The sequence below is a fragment of the Dreissena polymorpha genome, chromosome 1, assembly GCF_020536995.1.
Source record: "Dreissena polymorpha isolate Duluth1 chromosome 1, UMN_Dpol_1.0, whole genome shotgun sequence".
Taxonomy (NCBI): domain Eukaryota; kingdom Metazoa; phylum Mollusca; class Bivalvia; order Myida; family Dreissenidae; genus Dreissena; species Dreissena polymorpha.
This window is the reverse complement of record NC_068355.1, coordinates 146,038,435-146,062,063: the sequence shown is the minus strand read 5'-3', so window position 1 is coordinate 146,062,063 and position 23,629 is coordinate 146,038,435. Positions and strand designations below refer to the sequence as shown.

Here is a 23,629-nt window from a genome sequence, read left to right as displayed (position 1 = left end):
CATCACATGACGTACATTTGATAGATAATGTTATTTGTTATATTTACCTTTTACTTATTTACAAATCTTTACAAAATACACATTCTCAGTGCTCCAGCTAGGCCTGAATTGAAGGGCGCCCCCCCCCCCCCCTGCCATCTCGAAGCCCCTCCCTGCCCTTCCGATGCCACACCCTGCCCTTTAATTATAAAAAAATCTTTTTTGTAAAGACATATTATAATTTGTAAATCTCTATAACATTGTTATTAATTTATTCCTCATGGTAGACGTTTTATTTGCATGGTTTAATAATAATGGAAATAATATAATTTCAAACAATTATTAATAACATAAAAATAAATATTCAACAGGGAGCATTCCAGATACAACCGCATGCTTGAAATAGCCCTTTTGACAAAATTCTGTGCGTTAAAAGTTTTTGACAAAATAGCCCCACTGCCCTTTTCAAATCCTAGCACTGCATTCTATTATAATAAAGATGTAGTTTTTTTAATATATAAGTTATCAACCCAATTAAGAAGTCACAAACTTTTTTGTATTATACCGTACGTGTGTAATGTTCTTATCTTTATAAGACAAACGTTTAAATCCATCAAGACATTATTAAAAAACTACCTTTTCTAATTGTATATGCATGCAACTCAAATGTGCCGAAGTAGTCAACCTACATAAATAAATGTAAGTCCTGTAAACAAAATAGCAACCATTACATAAAATTTTAATTACCGGTACAACCCAACCGCCACTTGGCACAGTCTGAACAGGAGATACCTTATTAATATAAGACCACAAAACCTTGCAGGATTTAATAGCGTCCAGCCAAGGTTTTTTTTCACAATTGTGGGAATGGGACTGGGTCCTTTTGGATTTGGAAAATTGGCTGTGTTTTGACTAAAAATTGGGAATTAATGTTGTTGTTGTTTTGCTTAAAAAATGCTTCAAAATTAAGAATATAAGTGTTTTTAGAACAGGCCTTTCCACAGGCTATTTAACGATCCCTCCCCGGGGCGCTTGAATTTCAAAATCAGAGTCCCCGGTGCGCTTGAAAATTGGAGATTGTCAAACATAAATCAAGGTTTCTCTATCAGTGTATCAATATTCCCTGTTTTAAAAGAGCACTCGGTACCTACTTTCACAAGTAATCGCCATAAACACCACATGGGGTAATGGATAATCCACTGATAAGAGAATAGCATGACGCGCGTATCGATTATTCTAGCCACATAACACAGTCATTTAAATGCTGACAAGGATGAATCAGGTAACTTTCCAGTCGTCAAACTGTGATGTTCATCGTCCAATCGGTTACGAGAATGTTTATGAGGGCGGGGTTAACTATCGACAATTATTTTTGATTGACGTCGGGCACGAAGTAAGAGTTTATCGCAGCTTGATTAAGCAAGAAGTTGTGCCAGTTACGTAATATAAAACCGGTAACCAGTACCATTTACGTAATATAAAACCGGTAACCAGTACAGTACAGTACATTAAAGACGGTTTCGGGCATCATCATCACACCTTTGTACTGTAAACAAGTGTTACCGATGACTCATAGTCATAATTAATACGAGAAATTAATTGCAAGTGGTAAACAATGAATTACTTATAGCGAGTAAGTTGTGCACATAACTCCCGGTTACAATTATGGGATAACAATTTAATTCCAGTACATGTATATTTCATCATGTCCATGTATAGAACTGATTCACCTCGTTTTTCTGACATTTATTCGACACGTAATGCGCTTTAACAAATGTTCGTTGAATTAATTACACACTTGTGAATGTTTCGTCCGATAATCGATACTTAGAAGACTGATGATGGCAACCGGCCCGATTGGCCGTAATCCTTGTGGACAACTTGAATTTCATGCATAATTCCGTCAAAACATTTATTCGACTCGTAAAGTGTTTAAACAAATTATCGTTGAATTCATAACGCAACTGTTAATATTTGTTGAAATCTCAAATGGGAATAATTAAATTTGTAATCCGAAACCCATTCCCGTTAGGCGATGTTAACACGTTTTTAATCCGAAACACATTTACGAATGTAAATGTTAAAATATTCTTGCTTCAAATTAGCAGTGCAAATGTATTTTGTGTCAATATTTTTCACAATTAAGAAGAGCGCGAAAATTATGCAGCATGCACAACGTCGCATCATTTGCATTGAACGCGTGCGTGTATTGAGCGTTTTAACAGGCACACAACACGTCAGGGGATTGACGCGTGTTCAGAGGCAATATTTCATCAAATCTATATATAGTCACTTAAAATTTATTTGATACTATAGAAAAATGGCAAGGTTTGTATTAAAGAAATAATTGAGAGCTCTTATCGTAAATATTTACCAGAAAGTGATTTATAAAAACGGGATTATCGGGTTATAAATAGAATCTTGAAAAGTAGTAAGTATACAGTAATAGAGTCGGGTTGAAACGGATGTATTGGGGAATCTTTCGAGTCGTGATTTTACTATTTGTGCGGGAAAGTTTTAAAACAATTAAACAATATAAAAAATTATATACATTTTTAAATGACTAGGGGATTTTCTTGAAGAGTCATAGTGCACCAAATGACGTCTTTTGACGCTGTTTTTCTTTGAGTTATAACACACCACAGAACGTGAATTGACACGTTAAATTAAAAAAAAAATCAACCACCCCTATCAGCCACGGGGCCCCTTACAAAAATCCTGTGGAAAGCACTGTAGTATTATTCACTTAAGTTGAGCTTATAAAGCTGGAAGCTGGATGGGAGATTAGCAAAATGTTTAGATAAACAAATAAAAAAATAAAATTGAAACCTCCATTTGAATTTTTAGGTTCTTTTTGGGGAAAATGTATACTTTTTTGAATTGTGAATGGGGCTGAACAACTGACCGGATTTTGAAAGAAAACAACCACTGCCAGCTAGCATATCTTATGACTAGACTGCGCACTTTTGCAGCTAGGGATTAAGCTTGCTGGCAGAATGCCATTAGACCAACTTTTGAATGACACGGCTCTTAAAGTGTGAGTTGAAGATTTGGAAAAAATTGTTTATCAAATATTAACATACTATTTATTTTATTGCGAAGAAAAAAAGCCTCATAAAAAGCCATGTGAGGACATAATAGTATATGATCTTGCAGATATTTATGCCCCCTTCGAAAAAGAGGGGGTATATTGTTTTGCACATGTCAGTCGGTCCATCGGTCGGTCCGTCCACCAGATGGTTTCCGAATGATAACTCAAGAACGCTTAGGCCTAGGATCATGAAACTTCATAGGTACATTGATCATGACTGTCAGATGACCCCTATTAATTTTCAGGTCACTAGGTCAAAGGTCAAGGTCACACTGACTCGAAATAGTAAAATGGTTTCCGGATGATAACTCAAGAATGCTTACGCCTAGGATCATGAAACTTCATAGGTACATTGATCATGACTGGCAGATGACCCCTATAGATTTTCAGGTCACTAGGTCAAAGGTCAAGGTCACAGTGACTCGAAAAAGTAAAATGGTTTCTGGATGATAACTCAAGAATAATTATGCCTAGGATCATGAAACTTCATAGGTGCATTGATCATGACTGGCAGATGACCCCTATTGATTTTCAGGTCACTAGGTCAAAGGTCAAGTTCACAGTGACTCGAAACATTAAAATGGTTTCCGGATGATAACTCAAGAATGCTTACGCCTAGGATCATGAAACTTCATAGGGACATTGATCATGACTGGCAGATGATCCCTATTGATTTTCAGGTCACTAGGTCAAAGGTCAAGGTCACAGTGACTCAAAATAGTACAATGGTTTTCGGATGATAACTCAAGAATGCTTACAACTAGGATCATGAAACTTCATAGGTACTTTGATCCTGACTGGCAGATGACTCCTATCAATTTTCAGGTCATTAGATCAAAGGTCAAGGTCACAGTGACTCGAAACAGTAAAATGGTTTCCTGATAATTCAAGAATAATTAGGCCTAGGATCATGAAACTTCATAGGTACATTGATCATGACTGGCAGATGACCCCTTTTGATTTTCAGGTCACTAGGTCAAAGGTCAAGGTCACAGTGACAAAAACATATTCACACAATGGCTGCCACTACAACTGACAGCCCATATGGGGGGCATGCATGTTTGACAAACAGCCTTTGTTATTGTTTTATTGATTACCTAAAAGTTCGTCATTTTCAGCTCTCTATCATCACCAAGTTCAAGCTACAAAAAAAAATATGATTAAAGTTATTGGAAACCCTTTGTTTATTGTTTTAAAATGTTTTTATGGTATTATTTAAAAACAAAAGCTGTCTCCATCGGAAGACATATGCCCCTGAAAAACGCTTTTTCAAAACCTAAAAGCAGATTTCGAAACCTTAATGTGGACCCTAAGGTCAAGGTCAAAGGGGTCAAACAATTTTATGTATGGAAAGGCCTTGTCCATATACACATGCATACCAAATATGGAAGTTACACCTGAAGCGACATATAAGTTATGAGCATTTTTCGAAACCTAAACACAAAAGTGTGACGGACAGACGGACGAATGGATAGTCTGATCACTATATGCCCTCCTTTGGGGGCATAAAAATGCTATTTGTTATCAAATGCACAATCAGTTTTTGTTTAATTAAATTACATAAATTGTTTATGAAAATGAGAAATACAAATTTTCATGCACATTTGTAAACTACATGTAGTAGGTATTTTGTTCAACTATCCTCTCTCTGGTATGTTTGGCTTATTTGATTGAACTAACATTATTAACCTATCAAAAAGGTTGCTAAAATGAACTTCAGTTTTGAAATAAGTTATTTCAAAACTGAAATTCATTTTAGCAACCTTTTTAATAGGTTAATAATGTTAGTTCAATCATACAATTATAGGCAATATAAAAATGCTGGCTCATGACCATACATGTACATGTTGAATGCAGCCAACACTGAGCAATTACATGTATTATGCTGCAAAAAATCTTAATTGAATGTATATTTCTGCATTAAAAGAATAGTTTCTTTGATTTATTCTTGCAAAAAAATGTACGCTGGAGGTCTTGAGCTGAACAGGGTTGGCATATTGACCGGTCAATTGAATATTGACCGGGCCGGTGGTCAATACCCGGTTAAAACCAGTCAATACTGGTCATTACTGGTCGATTCTGGTCAATACTGGTAGATTGAAAATTGTAGCATTTAAACATCACAAAGAAGCTATTTTATATTAGTCAATAATTATTAGGTAATTTATTAACTTTTTTTTAGTTATTTATTGTAAAAAAATCTTTAAAGCTGTAAAAAAAATACTTCTTTATTATTTATGGAAACGGCCTCAAATACATAAGGACTAAGGCAATATCTTTATCTCAGTGTATCACATCTGTTATTAAAGTATTATTACTATTGTATTTACCATAGTATTTCACTTATCTATTGATATATCTATTTGATAAGCAGATGGACAATCAGAACTCTTGTGTTTTCTAGGGTCATAAATTTGGCCCCTAAGCCTTAATTGGTCATAAAATGCATGCAGTGTTATGTCTCTGATATTGACAATGAAGCAAATCTGCCCTTAGGCTATTTCATATCACTCACACAAAAGGAGATTACTTGCTATTAATTTAATAGTTACTTCTAATTTGTCTCATTTCTGTATTAAGAGTGTTTTTTCCTTTCATATTTAAAAGTTCAATTGGTATTCAAATGAATAAGCAATCAAAGTTCTTGATTTTGACAACAAATAATGTTTTCCAATTGTGGGTCTACTCTAGACCCTTCTTTTCAATTATTTTTTCTTTTACAATTCCTCATAAATTTCATTTGCATTCTGTGATTGTTTGAATCATTCCGGAAGATTGGCTTTTGTTTCAACCAAAAGATGGACTTTTGTTGGCATATTGTCTCTGGTGTTGAGAGCAATAGACATTTGTATATGGTGTCTGCATTCTCCTCCATGAAAAAATGTTAGTCAAGTCTGAAGTCCATCTTATGGGGGAAAGGGTTAATACAGTTTGGAAACAAAAATGTATCAAAGTAGTCTATCACCAACAGATTAAGTTGTCTAACAGATCTAATACAATATAGGTTGTATGCCTAGCTTTCACCAGTGGATAAAGCCATAAGATTGTAACTTTTGACAACAGTAAATTGTTTTTTATGTTTTTTGTAAGATTATATAATATTATACTGATTATGTTTCAAAAAAATGTTTAAATAATATTATGCAATGTTATCTAATCCAATTTAAGCATGAGCATGTGATATCTTATCTGTATGCTTCATGAAACAAATATATTTATTTAATAACATGACATAACAACATGCACGATTTAAACAATTATTATTTCCGGTAAATTCTTTCTTTTGAAAACTGGAATATAATGTGGGTGTTTAATTATATGTCTAAACTTCATTGTAGTATATTTTTTCTGAAATACAGTCCTGTGTTGTGAGTTTTTTAAGTTGATTTTTTTGATGTTTTCAACAGAATGTGTTTGATACATGAAGACAAAGATGACTTCACAATTCATGAACATTCAAGCTGTTGGTTTTCACAAAATCGTTATGTGTGTCACAGTCTGCAGGTTAATTATTGATGGTTTAACTAAGACTTGTTCTGGTACACCTTTTTGTTAGACATTGAGCATAGTGTGTTTTTTTCCGCAAAACATGGTGGTATAGGGAACAATGAAAGTCTTAATTTGATCACAAAAGATAACAGCTGAGTGCAGTCAACCATTCATAACCATGTTGGGGAAGATTGCAACTCACAAAGGAAAAGTAAACTAAGCATCAGTGGCTGAATCTTTGTTACCAATTAACTGTTTTCTTTGTCCTCCTACAATTTAAGCTCTTAGTACATGTATTTCAAAAAGTTCCCAAATTATTTATTATCTAAATATGAAATTTAACTTTTTTATTGTGGATTGAGGCTTTAGTGTTTTTCATTGAACAGCTTGTTCATTTTGTTTAAGTCTATCATTATTTTTTAGTCAATTTATTTAAAATATATTTGGTCAGTGTTACCGAACACATGAGTGCAATGTTTAGGATAATCCTGATTTAACTTCTTTGTTTTCTTCTGTTACAGGATTTCATTGTGAAAGAACACTGTAAGGAATTATTTGACAGAGCAACAGAAGCACACAAAGTTTGATGTACACTCAGTGAAAGCTTTAAACAACAAAATTACAAAGACAGGAAGCTACACAATTTTCTGATGTAAATAATGGTTTGGTTAAAGTGCTAGTCTACATGCTGACAAGTAAGAAAGATAACAGTCACATGTAAGTGCACAGAATCAAAATTATAGCCAATGCACTTGTTCAAACGTAAACAAAAATGTGTAGAACGTAGATGACCTCTTGTCTACAGCGTTCTGTGTGACCAATGAAGCAGAGTCAGGGACAGCAGTTCTGAAGATTTCAAATAGTGAAACTTGTGTGTGGTTTCTGAGAATTTCCAGCCTTGTTGTGTTGCTAGGGGCTTTCCTTGCAAACCATTTAGGTCACCATGGGTACCCCTGAGGAGCAGATTGTTGCCGACTCGGCTAACATGTCGTAAGTAACAATTAAGAAAATCTATATGTATTAATAAATATATCTGGCAAATAAAGTTAAATAAGAAGTGTATAAATGTCAATGACTCAATCTGTGTGTCTGTTGTTGACCTTGCGAAAAAGCGCTTCGAGGCATGTGAGAAATCTCTTGTTGCCATGGTTTAAATGGGAAGTAAGAAGTATTGTTATACATGTATGAGGTTATTGCCTTAATACATACATGAAGTTATTGCCTTTTTATGCCCCCGGATCGAAAGATCGGGGGTAAATTGTTTTTGGCCTGTCTGTCATTCTGTCCCAAAACTTTAAGGTTACAGTAAAGTTTTGCAATAACTTTTGAAATATTGAACATAGCAACTTGATATTTGGCATGCATGTGTATCTCATGGAGCTGCACATTGTGAGTGGTGAAAGGTCAAGGTCATCCTTCAATGTCAAAGGTCGAAAATTTAAAAATTTAATATAGTAAAGTTTTGCGATAACTTTTGAAATATTGAACAAAGCAACTTGATATTTGGCATGCATGTGTATCTAATGGAGCTGCACATTTTGAGTGGTGAAAGGTCAAGGTCATCCTTCAAGGTCAAAGGTCCAAAAAAAAAGCGGTGCATTAGGTGGCATTGTGTTTCTGACAAACACATATCTAGTTACATTCTAATCATACATTTTTTATGTTTACATTTTTATAGTTTTAGTGATAGATACATGTACTAAATAAGTGTTATTGATCTGTCAAGTACATGTATGCCTGTTGGGAAGTGATTTTCCCAATATGTTGCGAAGGTTATTGACGTTCACCCTATCTGGTCTAGATTGCAGTTTGCATGGTGAGAGTGATAAATGATACGATATGTGTACTAACCACTATTTGTGTATATTGAATGATGTTATCTCTAATGACACAGTCTCATTGTAAATATTGGTATAGATTATCAGAGTTAACTGTTTAAAGATACTGTATGTCAAGATTATTTTTAAGTGTCTAATCCTAAGATTTGTGTCAGTAATTCCCTTTTCTTTTTATTGATATGATCACTACTTAAAGACTGGAAGCAGCTGGCTTGTGTTCATTTATATTTTTAGGGTTAAATGAGCTCAGTTTGATTCAATCTCTGATCAGGTGTTTGGTAAAGAATGAAAATGAACATTTTATTGACAATAACAAAGATGCTTGGAAAAAGTCTGAATGTAGTGAGTCTTTGTTTGCAATTTACAGATTTTTGCCTATGCAAAGATTTGTCAGCATATATACTAGCCAAATACTAATGCCATTCCCACATCTTTTTCTTTGATTAGGTATTTCTAATTGCTGACTTGTGACTGATTTTACACTGTGACATAAAGTTCTTTTAGAAATATAACATTCACTTTCACTAACTCCATAAAATTTGCATCCTTCATTGTTTATATAAAGAAAAACTATTGCTACATACTATTTGGATTGTTTTTGAATTTCCTCTTTGGCATGTTATCTTTATTTTGCTTATTTCAGAAGTACTTGTTTTTAGCGGATGAGTTGAGATATTAACTGATTAATTTCATGTAACTGTTTGACACTTTTCATACATGTAGATACCTTGTTGCCCAGCGGAACTACCAACTTCTTACACAGACTTGCCCGGGTCTAAATATTCTTGCCACTGGCAACCTCAAATTTCTATCCATGCGTCGCCGGGTTAAGGATACTGTAACTAAGAACAGAAAAATAGTTTTTGCTCAATAGCTTAAGTTTGGATCGAGATATTGCCCTGAAATGTTGTGTGCAGGTGGCTTTCATTAAGAGCTACATTGTACATGTAGCTTTGAATTTCATTCTGGGCTAGGCAGGTCAAGGCAAAGGTTGCTGTTAGGAAAAATAGTAAAACAAAAAATAGGAGGTTTCCTGTTGGTACATGTATCTTTGGTGTGCATATAACAATCATGATCAAACGTTGTTAGCAAGCTTGCTAGGACACCTAGTTATGGCTTGTATTTTAGAGTTGTTGGGTCAAGTTTAAGGCCACTGTTACTTAAAATAAAGAAAAAAAAAACATAGCTAATAAATGAATTTAGTATGGATGAACATATTTCACGTAAATTTAGTTTAACACTGGTAAAAATTAAATTGTAACATAAAGGTAGAAAATCTTGTTTCTTGGTGTTGCCATAGTTTTTACAATGATATTATGGTTATGCTAAAATTTGAATTGATTTGATAATTTCAATGTTACATATTCTTTTTCAGTGCATTATCAATGATGGACTCATCACGTGTATCAACATTTGTTATCTCCATTCTCCTCATTGTGTATGGCAGCTTCAGGTTTGTTATTTCATATTGAAAGTGACCATGTAAGAAGAACACAGTAAATGACAAAATCATTAACTTAAAATATTGCGGAGAGTATTCAATAATGAAGAACGCTTACATGGCTACATTTAACTCACATACGATAATCCCTCTGTGTAGCTCGAATACATTTGGGCCGTGTTCTGTGAAAAGGGGATTAAATGAATGTGCGTTTAGTGTCATCCCAGATTAGCCTGTGCAGTCTGCTTCTACACAGGCTAATCAGGGACGACACTTTCCCCTTTTATATTTTTCGTTTACAGAAAGTCTCTTCTTTGCATAAATCCAGTTAAGGCGGAAAGTGTCGTCCCTGATTAGCCTGTGCGGACTGCACAGGCTAATCTGGGACGACACTTTACGCACATGCATTATATCCTCTTTTCACAGAGCTCATTTAGTTAAATTGTTTCTTCAATTAATGTAACATTTATTGAACCATGCAAAAATTATATTGGGACTTTTGTATGGTGCTGCAAGTACAAATGGGCATACTTGATTGACAGTTAAACTGTTCAAACACTAAGACCTACTTTTTGATTGCATCGTATGCTTATACTGTCAACATTGGGACTTTGGTCTTAGCAGGTATCAATGAATGTCCTATATTGCCATGATAGGGGACCGTCAATTATAGGTATGTCAAATATATTTATAATTGATGATCTGCTAGTTGATGAAGGTATAATGCTTAACTGGCAGTAAGTAATTTGTCATAGTGTGATAACTGCATTAAATTCTTCAGGTCCTTGATGATAGAACAAGAAAATAAAGAGAAAGAAAAAGAGAAGCCGTATGGTTCAGAACCAGAGACCAGTAAGTTAGTTTCTTAGAAACCTGTTGATGATGATGTCGACATATTTATGCCCCCCTTCGAAGAAGAGGGGGTATATTGCTTTGCTCATGTCGGTCTGTCGGTCGGTCTGTCGGTCCGTCCACCAGGTGGTTGTCAGACGATAACTCAAGAACGCTTGGGCCTAGGATCATGAAACTTCATAGGTACATTGATCATGACTCGTAGATGACCCCTATTGATTTTGAGGTCACTAGGTCAAAGGTCAAGGTCACGGTGACCCGAAATAGTAAAATTGTTTTCGGATGATAACTCAAGAACACATACGCCTAGTATCATGAAACTTCATAGGTAGATTGATAATGACTATTGATTTTCAGGTCACTAGGTCAAAGGTCAAGGTCACAGTGACAAAAAATCGTATTCACACAATGGCTGCCACTACAACGGACAGCCCATATGGGGGGCATGCATGTTTTACAAACAGCCCTTGTTATTAATATTTTTACTGGATTTGCATATTACACAATGTTCATGAATCTTTGTGGAAAGCAAATGAATGATTGAAGTTTATGTTTTTCACAGAAACTCATCTCTCATTATACCAAAAAATATTTTACTTACAAGTTATTTCATTTTGTTTTTAGAAAATATAGAAAAAAACATGAAAAGTTTTGGAAAAATGAGACAAATAATTGAGCCTAGCTGTGGGGAAAAGGGGCTTAATGAGTCAAGTGTTTGTCCCAGATAAGCCTGTGCAGTCCACACTGGCTAAACAGGGACTTCACTTTGCTAAAAAAATAATAAAAGCGAAACTTACTTTAAATGAAAAAAAATACCATTAAAGCATAAATTGTTGTCCCTAAAATAGTAATTAGCCTGTGTTGACTGCACGGGCTTATCTTGAACGACATTTAATGAACATGCATTTAACCCCTTTTCACCAGAGTGGCTAAATTATAAATTCATTGCCTCTTGAACACAGTTGCATCTTACAAACATGACCCCACTTTTCTAGACATCTATTACAATTCAAGTATGTTACTTAAATATTACAGCCATCCGTCACCACAATGTGCCTTTCATTATACCAAATGTCCTCTATCATAGATGTTCAGACCATTGACATGTGTCAGGCTGCGTTCTTGCCATTAGGGGCTTCCGTATCACTCCTTGTCATGTTCCTGTTTTTTGACTCTCTACAGATGGTCTTCGCTATATGTACAGCTGGTAAGTCAGATATTCAGTTGATATTGCATTTATAACGTTTTGTGTCTTTCACTTGTGTTTGGGACTGTGGCAAACCTTTGAGAAGGTGATTGAAACTTGCAGTTTTGTCACACAAGTATGAACTTTAGTTACATCGCTGAAGAGCGGGAATATGTGAAAGACCTTTCTATATAAAAGTACAAGGCTGATTTTTAACTCTGATAAAAGTCAGATAAAAGTAGTATACTTGTTCTGTGTTTAAACTGTTTTAAAAGTTGATAGTTTTTATTAGCTCTATTGGCCGAAGGCCGGAAGAGCTTATGTCATGGCGTGGTTTCCGTCGTCCGTCCGTCTGTGCGTGCGTGCCTTAGACTTTTTCTTGTTTACGCGATAAAGTCCACAGTTTTCATCCGATTCTTGTCAAACTTGTTCAGTGTCTTTATATTAATGAGGACTCGAACCCTATTGAAAATGGGTTACATCAGATTAAAAAGTCCAGAATTATCTCCCGTTGAATTTGAGAAAATTGTGAAATAAGGCTTGTTTACGCAATGAAGTCCACAGTTTTTATCCAATTATTTCCCAACTTGCACAGTGTCTTTATCTGAATCATGAGTCAAACCCTATTGAAAATGAGCAATATCGGAGTTATAAGTCCAGAATTATCTCCCCTTGAATTAGAGAAATAAATGAATATTCAGTTTTTTTATATGATTAAGTCCATAATTTTCATCCAATTCTTGGCAAACTTGCACAGTGTCTTTGTATCAATGAAGACTCAAACCCTTTTTTAAAAAGAGCAATATCGAAGCAATGAGTCCAGAATGACTTCCCCTTGAATATGAGAAAAGTTTCAAATCCCGCTTGTTTACGCAATTAATTCCACAGTTTTCATCCAATTATTTCCAAATTTGCACAGTATCTTTATATCAATGAGGACTTGAACCCTATTGAATATAAGCAGTATCGGAGAATTAAGTACACAATAATCTCCCCTTGAATTTGAGAAAATTCTCCATGTTTGCGCGATTAAGTACACAATTTGCATCTTATTCTTTCTAAACTTGCACAGTGTTTATAGCAGTGGAGAGATTCAGGCCCTCATGGGCCTCTTGTTACTAAAACTTGTATTGTAAAACTTGTTGCATAATTTTCACAAAGGTATTTGCCATTTGTTCTACATGTATGGCATTACCAAAAGTCATCTTAGTCAAGCAGCCAGACATATTAAGGAACCATAGCAGTTATAAATTTTAATTAAGAATAGCACATCTGTATCTCAACATAAAATGTCTCGAAAGATTCACATATATACTGGTAAAATATAAAGTATCTCATGATCCTTTATTTAAATAAAAGTTATTCTTTAATACACTGAAATAATATGAGTAGCTGCTTGAAAAGTTTGAGTTTAAACATTCAGCTTAGTTTCAAATCTTGTTCTGTTTCATTCTGAGTGTTTTGTGTCAACCACTTTCCTATTACAGATATTCAAACTTTTGCTCTGTGTTTTGGTGTTATCTAGGTTTTGATACCACATATTTAAACTGTATAATCTTTTCAGTTGTTCCATTTAAATACTGGAGGTATTGTTCATACCTGTTTTCAGTTTTAGCCACTGTAGCCTTTGCTTTCCTCCTGCTCCCGATGTGCCAATACATGATGAGGCCATGTTCTAATAGCCAAAAGTAAGTATGGATAAGAAGCTTTACAGATCTTTTATACAAATGTTGTTATTGTCCCATACCGGTTTCACCGGAGGGGACTTATGGTTTGCGCTCTGTGCGTCTGTCTGTCTGTCACACTTTTCTGGATACTGCGATAACTTTAAAAGTTCTTCATATTTTTTCATGAAACTTGAGACATGGATAGCTGGCAATATGGACATTATGCACATCATTTCATTTTGTTCCTACATAAAAAATTCTGGCTATGGCAACCAAAAAAACAAAAATTCTGACAATGGTGGAGCCGGTAGGTGACATATATTGCTTGGCAATAGTTTTGTTTATTATGTTTATTAAATTTCATTCACAAATATTGTAACGTACTTAAATGCTTCTTTCTATCAGTTTGGAATGTATCTATCGTAGGATTTCCTTTGGTCTGTGTGGCCGTTTCACTGCGGCGGAGCTGGTGTCATTTTTCCTGTCCTTCATCCTAGTCTGTTTCTGGGTGCTGACTGGCCACTGGTTGTTGATGGATGGTAAGTCAGCTATAACAATGTGTCTTGTTCTGAGAAAACTGGGCTTAATGCATGTGCGTAAAGTATCATCCCAGATTAGCCTGTGCAGTCTGCACAGGCTAATCAGGGACGACACTTTCCGCCTAAACTTGATTTTCGGTAAGGTGGGACTTTCTTCAACCTAAAAATACCATTAAAGCGGAAAGTGTCGTCCCCGATTAGCCTGTGAAGTCCGCACAGGCTCATCTGGGACAACACTTTACGCACATGCATTAAGCCCAGTTTTCTCAGAACGCGGCTCAAATTCTTTGCCCTTCCAGTCGGCACACATTCCAGTAGACATTTTCTGGCTAGCTAATTTGCTAGAGTGTTTGACTACAAATACAAAAATAGCAGGTTTGATCCTGAAACAGGGCAAATACCTTGTGTGGGAATGGGTCATCAGATTCTTTCTACTGCCAATCTCCTCCTTGCTAAAATGCAGGAATGGCAATTGTCAGTTACGGGCTTTGATCTGTGCACTTATAAGTGGTGTTTCACCTAAACCAGGAATGTGTGACTTGGTAAACTTATCAATGTGATGTGACTGAAAAACTGTTGAAAACGATAAAAAAAATCCAGCAAACAAACAGTTGTTCACACAACAAGTAGTTTTTAGCTCGGCTGTTCTCGGAGAAAACCCGAGGTATTGTCATAGCCAGCTCGTCGTCCGACGTCTGATGTCCGCCGTCCGCGTCGTGTTAAAACCTTAACATTTTGTTAAGGTTTTGGACATTGGCTCTAAAATCAAAGTGCTTCAACCTAAAACTTTGAAACTTCATATGTAGCTGCACCTTGATGAGTTCTACATGCCACACCCATTTTTGGGTTATTAGGTCAAAGTTCAAGGTCACTGTGACCTCTAAAAAAAATAAATCTGACAAGCTTTCATTTAATCAAAACTGCACCCGCAGCCGAGCGTGGCACCCGTTATGCGGTGCTCTTGTTTTAAGGATATTATCACTAAGAATTCTATTTGTTTACATTTCTTATTAAAAAATGAATGCAGTGCCTTTATTCAGCAAGTAAAATATTTTTTTAAATGGCAAAGTCCATTCTTACAATCTTTCTGCACATAAATTTGGCCTATGCAAGCTTATACAACTTGAATAATTAATTCATTTGAGTAGAAAATTTGTGAATTCTTAATTAGGGCATATTTTTTTAATTTAATGCCATAGATTTTTTTATAAAGCCTCATATAAGACTTCCAAAGCAAATATTGGGTGAACAATTGTGATGGATATGTCCCACACAAGCACACAAAAATTAATGGCTGACAAATAATATTGATTAGTATAAGATTGTCTCTGCTGTTATTTGTGTATATATAAGTTTCCAAGTATATTGAGTTCGTCCTAATTTATATTTGGTTTTAAAGTGTTATTCGGTCAATATGTAATATTCACTTTGTGCATATCGATTTTATTCAATACACAATTGTTTTCCCTTTCAGCCCTGGGAATGGGTCTATGTGTGGCGTTTATAGCGCTGGTTCGTCTTCCCAGTTTGAAGGTGTCCACACTGCTGCTGGTTGGACTATTGATATATGATGTGTTCTGGGTGGGTAGAAGTTTGATTACATATGATATATGTTGCTCCTGTGTCTTCTTACTTTGCTAATGCTTATTTAAGATTTTGCAGAACTCACCCTACAATAACAATTCAATTGCACACAAATACAAAATACTTCAACAACAGGCATGATGAGAGAAAATGAATCAGTTCCACTGATATGCTTGTTTATTGTTATTTCAGGTATTTTTTTCCTCCTACATATTTAGCGCCAATGTAATGGTCAAGGTAGCCACAAGACCTGCAGATAACCCTGTAAGTACACACATTTGCCGTCTTGAAAACATTGTGACCCCCAACACATACACTGACTCATGCATAATCCTGTTTCAAAGTTGAGTTAGCTTTATCTTTGAGTCTGTGTGTCAGAAAGTCTGAAACAAATGTGCAGCGCTCTGCGAAAACTGGGCTTAATGCATGTGCACAAATGGTTGACCCTGATTAGCCTGTGCAGTTTGTACAAGCATATCAGAGACTTTATTATTTAATATAATTTTTTGTTTAAATAAAGGCTCTTCCAAACAAAAGCCAGTCCAGGAAGAAAGTGAACTTTATGCACATGAAATATGTCTTATTTTACCAGCTCAAGGCTTGAATATGTAGCTTTTTTAAGTTGCTAGGAAATGTGTGTCAAATAGGCATGCTTCCAGTTTGTATGCCCCCAATGGAGGGCATATAGTGATCGGACCGTCCGTCTGTCCGTCCGTCTATCTGTCCGTCACACTTTGCGTTTAGGTTTTGAAAAAAGCTCATAACTTCTATCAAGCATTTATAGGGGGCATAAGTCATCCTATGGTGAAAGCTCTTGTTTCTATGTTATTTCAGTGTGAAATGTGTTTTTTTCTATTTGCTTTCATAGTGATATGATATTGAGGATAAATGTAAATCTAAATGATAATAGATAATTGCAAATAACAAAAATTTCTGTTTTGGCAACCACTAATACTATGCATTGTACATACATGTATGCCTGGTAAATAATTTGCCAGAATGGCCTCAAGGGAGCAGTAAATGCATTTCACTTTGTGTTAAATCCACTTTTTGAATGTTTTCTCATTTCTGTACAAGATATGTATATGCCATGATATGTGTGGGTTAAGTCAACATAGTTCAATGCTCACATTTGCTTCCAAAGGTGGGGATGCTAGCCAAGAAATTCCATTTCACAGGCCTGATGAGGGAGGCACCTAAGCTGTCGTTGCCAGGAAAACTGGTCTTCCCAAGGTAGGTTTAAGTTTATGTGCCTGTGTTTGTCTGAGTCCATAGAAGTTGAAAGTAAAAAGATGTACATATTTATGATATATGGCTGCTTTGTATAATGGAGTTCTATATGCTATGAAGACATTACAATGTTGAATGAAACAAAAGCTTGTAAGTTGTTAAGTATGGTGCGATGTTAAATTCTTCCCTGTGTAGTCTTAGTCTAGTTACATGAACACAATATGCTTTGAAACTGTTAAGGGTAATCTTGAACACGTGCATTATTGAACTTGTTTAAGTTTTTGTGAACTTGTCACTCAGTTCCCTGTGTATGAACATGAAATTTAACTGATATTTTTTTATACTTTGTAAAAGTGCAGACATTATTTTTATGTGTATTACGATATTCTTTGCAGTGTTGCTTTTAAGTGCCCTTGAACTTTTGTAAATTTTGGATCTTACATCAATGTATCCTGTTTGTTTGCAGCATGCAGAATTCAAGTCACTTTTCCATGTTGGGTCTTGGGGATATTGTAAGTTATTTGCATCTATTGTGCGTAACTACATGTATGTTTTAGGTTATCTTGTCTCATGCTTAATAATATTCTGCGCTATGATTACCTTTTAATTAGTATACATGTTTTTTGTTTAAATTGAGAATAAAATACTGAAAAAAGCTTATTTTGTAACCTTATGATGTTTTTAAAACATTGAGTGTGTACCTGTTTTTTAACATGGTATGAGTAATGAACACAGGTGATGCCAGGTCTGTTGCTGTGTTTTGTGCTGCGCTATGATGCCTACAAGCGGTCGCAGCTGGTTTCCCCAGACCAGGGCATCCCACCACCGCCAACCTACGTTCAGAAAATCACATACTTCCATTGCTCTCTCATTGGCTACTTTCTTGGTAAGGTTCTCTTATGATGGTGCTTTATTAACCCTTTCCCCTATATGAAGTTAAGTGAAAATGGCTTTTGCAACCAGCGCAAAAACCAGAACAGCCTACGAGTAACTCGCTGTCTGTTCAGGTTTTATACTGTTTGCTGCTTATCAGTAACTAAGGGTTGGAAATAAAGCTGTTAAAACTTGAATTGAGTATTTAAGTATTTAAGGTATTTATTTAAATGTAACTTTTTAAAGGACTACATATGCGTCATAATGCGTATCTAAGGGGTAAAGGGTTAATGAATATTCTACCATTTATCATTATTATGATTTTTATTCCCCCGGATCGAGTGATCGGGGGCATATTGTTTTTGGCCTGTCTGTCAGTCATTCTGTCCCAAATCTATTAACTTGGTTAAAGTTTTGCGATACTTTTTGCAATATTGAAAATGGCAACTTGATATTTGGCATGCATGTGTATCTCATGAAGCTGCACATTTTGAGTGGTGAAAGGTCAAGGTCATCCTTCAAGGTCAAAAGTAAAAAAAATACAATCCAAGGGTATTAATAAGCTTTAAAGGTAGATCATTTCTAAACCTGCCACATGATATATTGACATTTTATTTCAAAGCGGCACAATTGGTGGCATTGTGTTTCTGACAAACACATCTCTTGTTGTATCTTCTTTGAAATAAATGTGCATTTGTTTCTTACATTTTACAATTTTCGTTCATTATTATTCATGTTGGAATAAATCTGGTATTAAAAGTCAATAAGTATGTTTGCCTTGCAATTTGATTTTCGTCCCCTCTTGGACAATTCAATTAGTTTTTTTAAAGATAACTAGGATTGGATCAAGTCATGAAATGAGCAACACAAGTATGAATCAGTCTCGTTCTGCAAACGCAATCCAGTTGAAATTGAAAGGTTGAAACTGAACATGTTATCATGTATAAGCAGTGTGTGTGTAGATGTTATATCCCACCTTGCATGCTCTATGACAGGCCTGCTGACTGCCACTGTATCCAGTGAGGTGTTCATGGCTGCACAGCCAGCTCTACTCTACCTCGTACCCTTCACCCTTCTGCCCCTCCTCACTATGGCATACTTAAAGGTAAGCTAGTCATAGAAGTATTGATAGGAATCTGCTATATGAAAAAATCATCCCATTTGAGTTTAACATGGTTCGTGCTTAGAGCAGGTAAGCATCCATTCAAATGAGTAAATAAATAAATTGTGTCTTACGTTTGTGTTAGTGTTTTTAATGTGAATGAATGGCAATTAATCTTTTTAACAATAACAAGCCGCATTACAGGGTAGCTCCTGTACAAACATTTTGCACAAATGCACATGCTGGGCATTAGCTAAGCTGGCATCATATGGCTTTAGACCCATTTTTGCATGATGCTGATCTCATCAGATTACTAAATATCATCTGATTGTTTCAGGGAGACCTAAGGAGAATGTGGCACGAGCCATTTATTGTGAACAAGGCACCAAAAGACTTGGATGTTTAACATCGAACTTGGATGTTTAACATTGGACTCGAAAGCTTAGGCTCTGTACATAGGAAATCTCAAACTTTGTGATTCTTCATTAAGTCAGTGCCAGTGATCCGAACAATAAGATAAAACTCAATGTAAATATAGAAGTTGTTTCAGATCTGCAATTTGCTATTTCAGTACATGTCAACCACGAATGACGAAAAAAGAAAAGTTCTAAAATACCGTATTTTTTTACAATTATTAGTTTACATTGATTAAAATATCACGACTGGTATATTACATTACTTGAAAAAAGTTAATATTTTCAGTATATTCGGTTATAAAATTTCGCGATGTGAAATCAAAAGTACACCGTGAAAATAGGTGACATAACGATATAAACACCATAAATAACGCAAGTAGATTGATCATTTTATGTATAAAATATATATATTCAATACGCATGCACAATTTGTATTCCTGGGCTTACCACGTGGCGATGATGATCAATCTACTTGCGTTATTTATAGTTAACTGGTAGTTACCTGGTAGACTTACCCAGTAAAATTTATTACCGAATATACTGAAAATATGAAAACTTAAAAACTTTTGTCTAGTAATGTAAAATATCAGTCGTGATATTTTAATCAATATAAACTAATAATTGTAAAAAAAATGCCGTATTTTACAACTTTTCTTTTCTTCGTCGTCGTGGTTGACAGTCCCTTAAAGCGGGTAAAATAAGTTTTGACCATTCTATTGGAGAATTAAACTCGAGTGTGTTAGGAAAGTTTTTTTATTTAAAAAAAGGACAGTGCTAGTGCATAGTGACCTAATATCATTGATTCAATACCTTTATGCTGGTTAAAAAGTGATAACAGTGTTAGTAATTACATTCATAGTGTTTCACAAGCATAGTTCAATTGCTGAGAATAGAGGTATTGTCCTTGATGTCTAATGTGCTGGAGATACAACTGGGGCACTATCATCTCTTGAAGCATTGACATCTTAGTGTTCATAGTGAATGATGTGGAGTGCTGTTGAGAAAGGAGCTGTTAGTCCTCTGTAAATCAGTTCATCTTATGCACTATTATCAATAATTAATATAGTTGGAAGCCAGCCGAGGTGGGATCTGCTATACGATGAAGTGTGAATTATTGTAAACAGGGACAATGAAAGTATTGGATGGTAGGGGCATTTAGTCCTTTGGTTGTTTGCTGTCACTATGTTGAGTTGGATGCAGTACATTTGTATGAATCTGTTATGTGAATTGAATAAAACAGTTGTCTGCTAGAACTGTTTAGTTCCTTTCAATACATATGCATGGTTTGTCAGAATATGTGCTTACCATTCTGTGAAACAATTGGCTGTTCATAATTTCAACAAACCTTTAGAACAAGCATAGAAAAAGAAGCCATAACTGGTATAAATTAAAATATAGTTTGGCAATAGAGAATGTAATAAGTAAATATACATGTTTAGTGGAGTAAAAAATATTGATTTATAATGAGGACTGAAAATGTGTAAATATTAGAAATATGTTGTTATTCAAATGTGATGTTTTTAATCTATTTTTATTTTCCAGTATAATAGTATGCATTATAATTTATATTTCAAAAAGTAACTTCAATGAATGTCTCATGGTTTTTGTAATCATTCAAACATATGTTGTGAAATGTCTGTACAGTCTTCATATTCATTTAGCTCCTTTTCTATGTCAAATGCAATATTTTCTGTTTACAAAAGAGTACAATTAATTTACAGCGACATAAACATGCCAATTATACTGGAATTGTATGATTCAAACACCTTCAATAAAGTGTATAGCAAGTGATTAAGCAAATGAAGATCCTGTGTTTTATTAGTCTGGTTGCTGACAGACTTATTACTAGTGTGCAATTTTAGGTTATACAACATTGTGTACATCGTGTTTTTAAGCTGTATATGATTTGTTTGTATAGATAGTGTGCCATGAAGAAAACAGTTTTGTGATTTCTAGGTCACCTTTTGTCCGTTGTCCCTCAACATTTTCCTTGTGAACACTGTAGAGGCCACATTTAATGGTATAGCCAAATCGTCATAGAGTTTGCCCAAAACTTTTATGCAAATGATATCTCAACCAAGCTTAAAACTGGGTCAAGTAGAATAAACAACTATGTTACTACATGTAGGTAAAAAAGAAAACTCTTGAATAGTCTTTAGACCACATTTTTTTGCACACTCTTCATGAAACTTGAAAAGAATATTTTTCCAAGTGATATCATAATCAAGATTGAAACTGATTCATGTGTGGTCATAAACTAGGTCAATTGGTTGAACAAATAAAAATGCTTGTGAACTATTGGAGAGTTTTATTGTGAAACCTTGTGAACGAAAATTGCACACAACAGTTAAGCTCCTTTGGGTCTCAGATGAGCGTTTCCTAATGTTACTTTCGTTTTTACATGTTTTAGTTATATAGATGAAAAATTAATTGTTTATGTTTTGATGCATTCTGGTACATCAACTGACTTAATGTATCATGTAACATGATGTAAATTTCATAGTCCTATCGCCTATATACATTAAGTGTGTTGCATTGGTTTTCTCGATAAGTTTCATGCCAATGTATAAATGTTGCCATCTTTCTATCTTTCATATTATGTTCATATAATTCATTAAATAGATAGATAGTAATAGATAGTGAATAAATAGTGAATATAATTTTATTTATCACTTAACAGGTACAATCTATTGCAACTACAAGTGTTTTATGACTTCAACTTTGACATTGAGATTTTTTGTACAGTGAAACAAAAGAAAAGACTTTAACAAGTATGATTATAAATTTGAACAAATTAAAACGTCCTCGTACACCATGAAAAATATTTTGAAATGTATACGCTCTTTTCATTCAATTGACTACTTGTTTGCACATTTATATTACCTTTTCTAAAATTGCATTCAGAAAGCCAATAAAAGTACACTATTTTTGTAGCATACCATGATTGTTATGCCCCCACAGAGAAGAGCGCATTAACCCTTTGCATGCTGGGAAATTTGTTGTCTGCTAAAATGTCGTCTGCTGAAATTTTAAAATTAGCATTTTCTTCATTTTTTTCAAAGCATACTATCAGAATAACAAACAGTTTGGATCCTGATGAGACGCCACGTTCTGTGGCGTCTCATCTGGATCCAAACTGTTTGCAAAGTTCTTCAAAATTCGGTTCCAGCACTGAAAGAGTTAAGCAATGCACTTGTCCTTCTTTCTGTTTTTCAAATCCTCTAACTCTGGATAAATCTCACTTAAAAAGAATGACCTTAATGTAAGGATGATTGTTTACTAAAGAACAGAATTTAGGCTTCTACAAATTTTTGCAGAACTATAGTCGTTGTTTTTTTCACAAACAAAAAGCTGTGCTTTCAACTCCTAACTACTTGGTGGATCCAGCTAATATAGTCACATTTAAAGGAATTTTTTGTGTTGCGAGTTTTGGCAAAGTTATGGCCCTTTGTTAGATTTTAACTCAATTGCGCACAAAGCGCTCATGGTAAGCTTTTGTGATCGCTTTTTGTCCGTTATGCGGCGTGCAGGGTCAAAATTTGCCTTGTTAACTCTCTAGAGGCCACATTTATTGCCTGATCTTCATGAAATTTAGTCAGAAGATTACTGCCAATAATATGGACGAGTTCGCAAATCGGTCCAGTCAGTTTAACAATATAGCCACTAGGGAGCAGGGCATTTTACCTTATATGGCTTTTGTAAAACCTTGTTAACACCCTCAAGGCCATATTTATTGTCCAATAATCATGAAACTTGTTAAGATTTTTCTCATGGATATCTTGGACAAGATCGAACATGGTTCAGGTTGATAGAAAAACATGGCTCAAGATCGAACATGGTTCAGGTTGATAGAAAAACATGGCTGAAGATCGAACATGGTTAAGGTTGATAGAAAAACATGCCTGAAGGGGACGGGGCATTTTTCCTTATATGGATGAAGTAAAACCTTGTTAGCACTCTAAAAATTACATTTATAGTCCACTCTTCATTAAACTTGGTCAGAACATTTGTGCTTATGATATCTTGGACTGTACAGAACAGGTCAGTTCCTTTGTTTCTCAGGTGGGCGACTTTGGGCCTTTCAAGCCCTCTTTTTTACATGAATAGTTTTGTTGTTTGCTAAAACCTTATTTTATATATCAATTTATATAAGACAACAATTCAGTTTTTTTACTTACTTTGTTACTTTCATACAATATATTTTGTTGGTACGTAAGGTGTTTGCATTATACATTTTGTGTTGGTCAAACTTTTATACTATTGGCAAGGGTTTTTTCATTGTCTTGTTTTATCAAACGTATTGTACAATGTTTGAGTAGTAAAATAAATTTTATGAAAAGCT

At 34.9% G+C, this 23,629-nt stretch overlaps 1 protein-coding gene across 1 annotated transcript in view; it reads left to right on the top strand.

Annotated features, from left to right (window-relative positions):
* LOC127854526 (signal peptide peptidase-like 3) overlaps positions 1-23,629 on the top strand; it is a 25,851-nt gene extending 2,222 nt beyond the window's left edge. Inside the window, exons 2-14 of the mRNA XM_052389594.1 lie at positions 7,081-7,549; positions 9,773-9,850; positions 10,620-10,690; positions 11,778-11,897; positions 13,486-13,564; positions 13,970-14,082; positions 15,557-15,663; positions 15,859-15,930; positions 16,811-16,899; positions 17,363-17,408; positions 17,632-17,782; positions 18,765-18,874; positions 19,209-23,629. Coding sequence (XP_052245554.1) covers positions 7,503-7,549; positions 9,773-9,850; positions 10,620-10,690; positions 11,778-11,897; positions 13,486-13,564; positions 13,970-14,082; positions 15,557-15,663; positions 15,859-15,930; positions 16,811-16,899; positions 17,363-17,408; positions 17,632-17,782; positions 18,765-18,874; positions 19,209-19,277 — 1,152 coding nt within the window. The 5' untranslated portion in view covers positions 7,081-7,502 and the 3' untranslated portion in view covers positions 19,278-23,629. The remainder of the gene's footprint in view (positions 1-7,080; positions 7,550-9,772; positions 9,851-10,619; positions 10,691-11,777; positions 11,898-13,485; positions 13,565-13,969; positions 14,083-15,556; positions 15,664-15,858; positions 15,931-16,810; positions 16,900-17,362; positions 17,409-17,631; positions 17,783-18,764; positions 18,875-19,208) is intronic.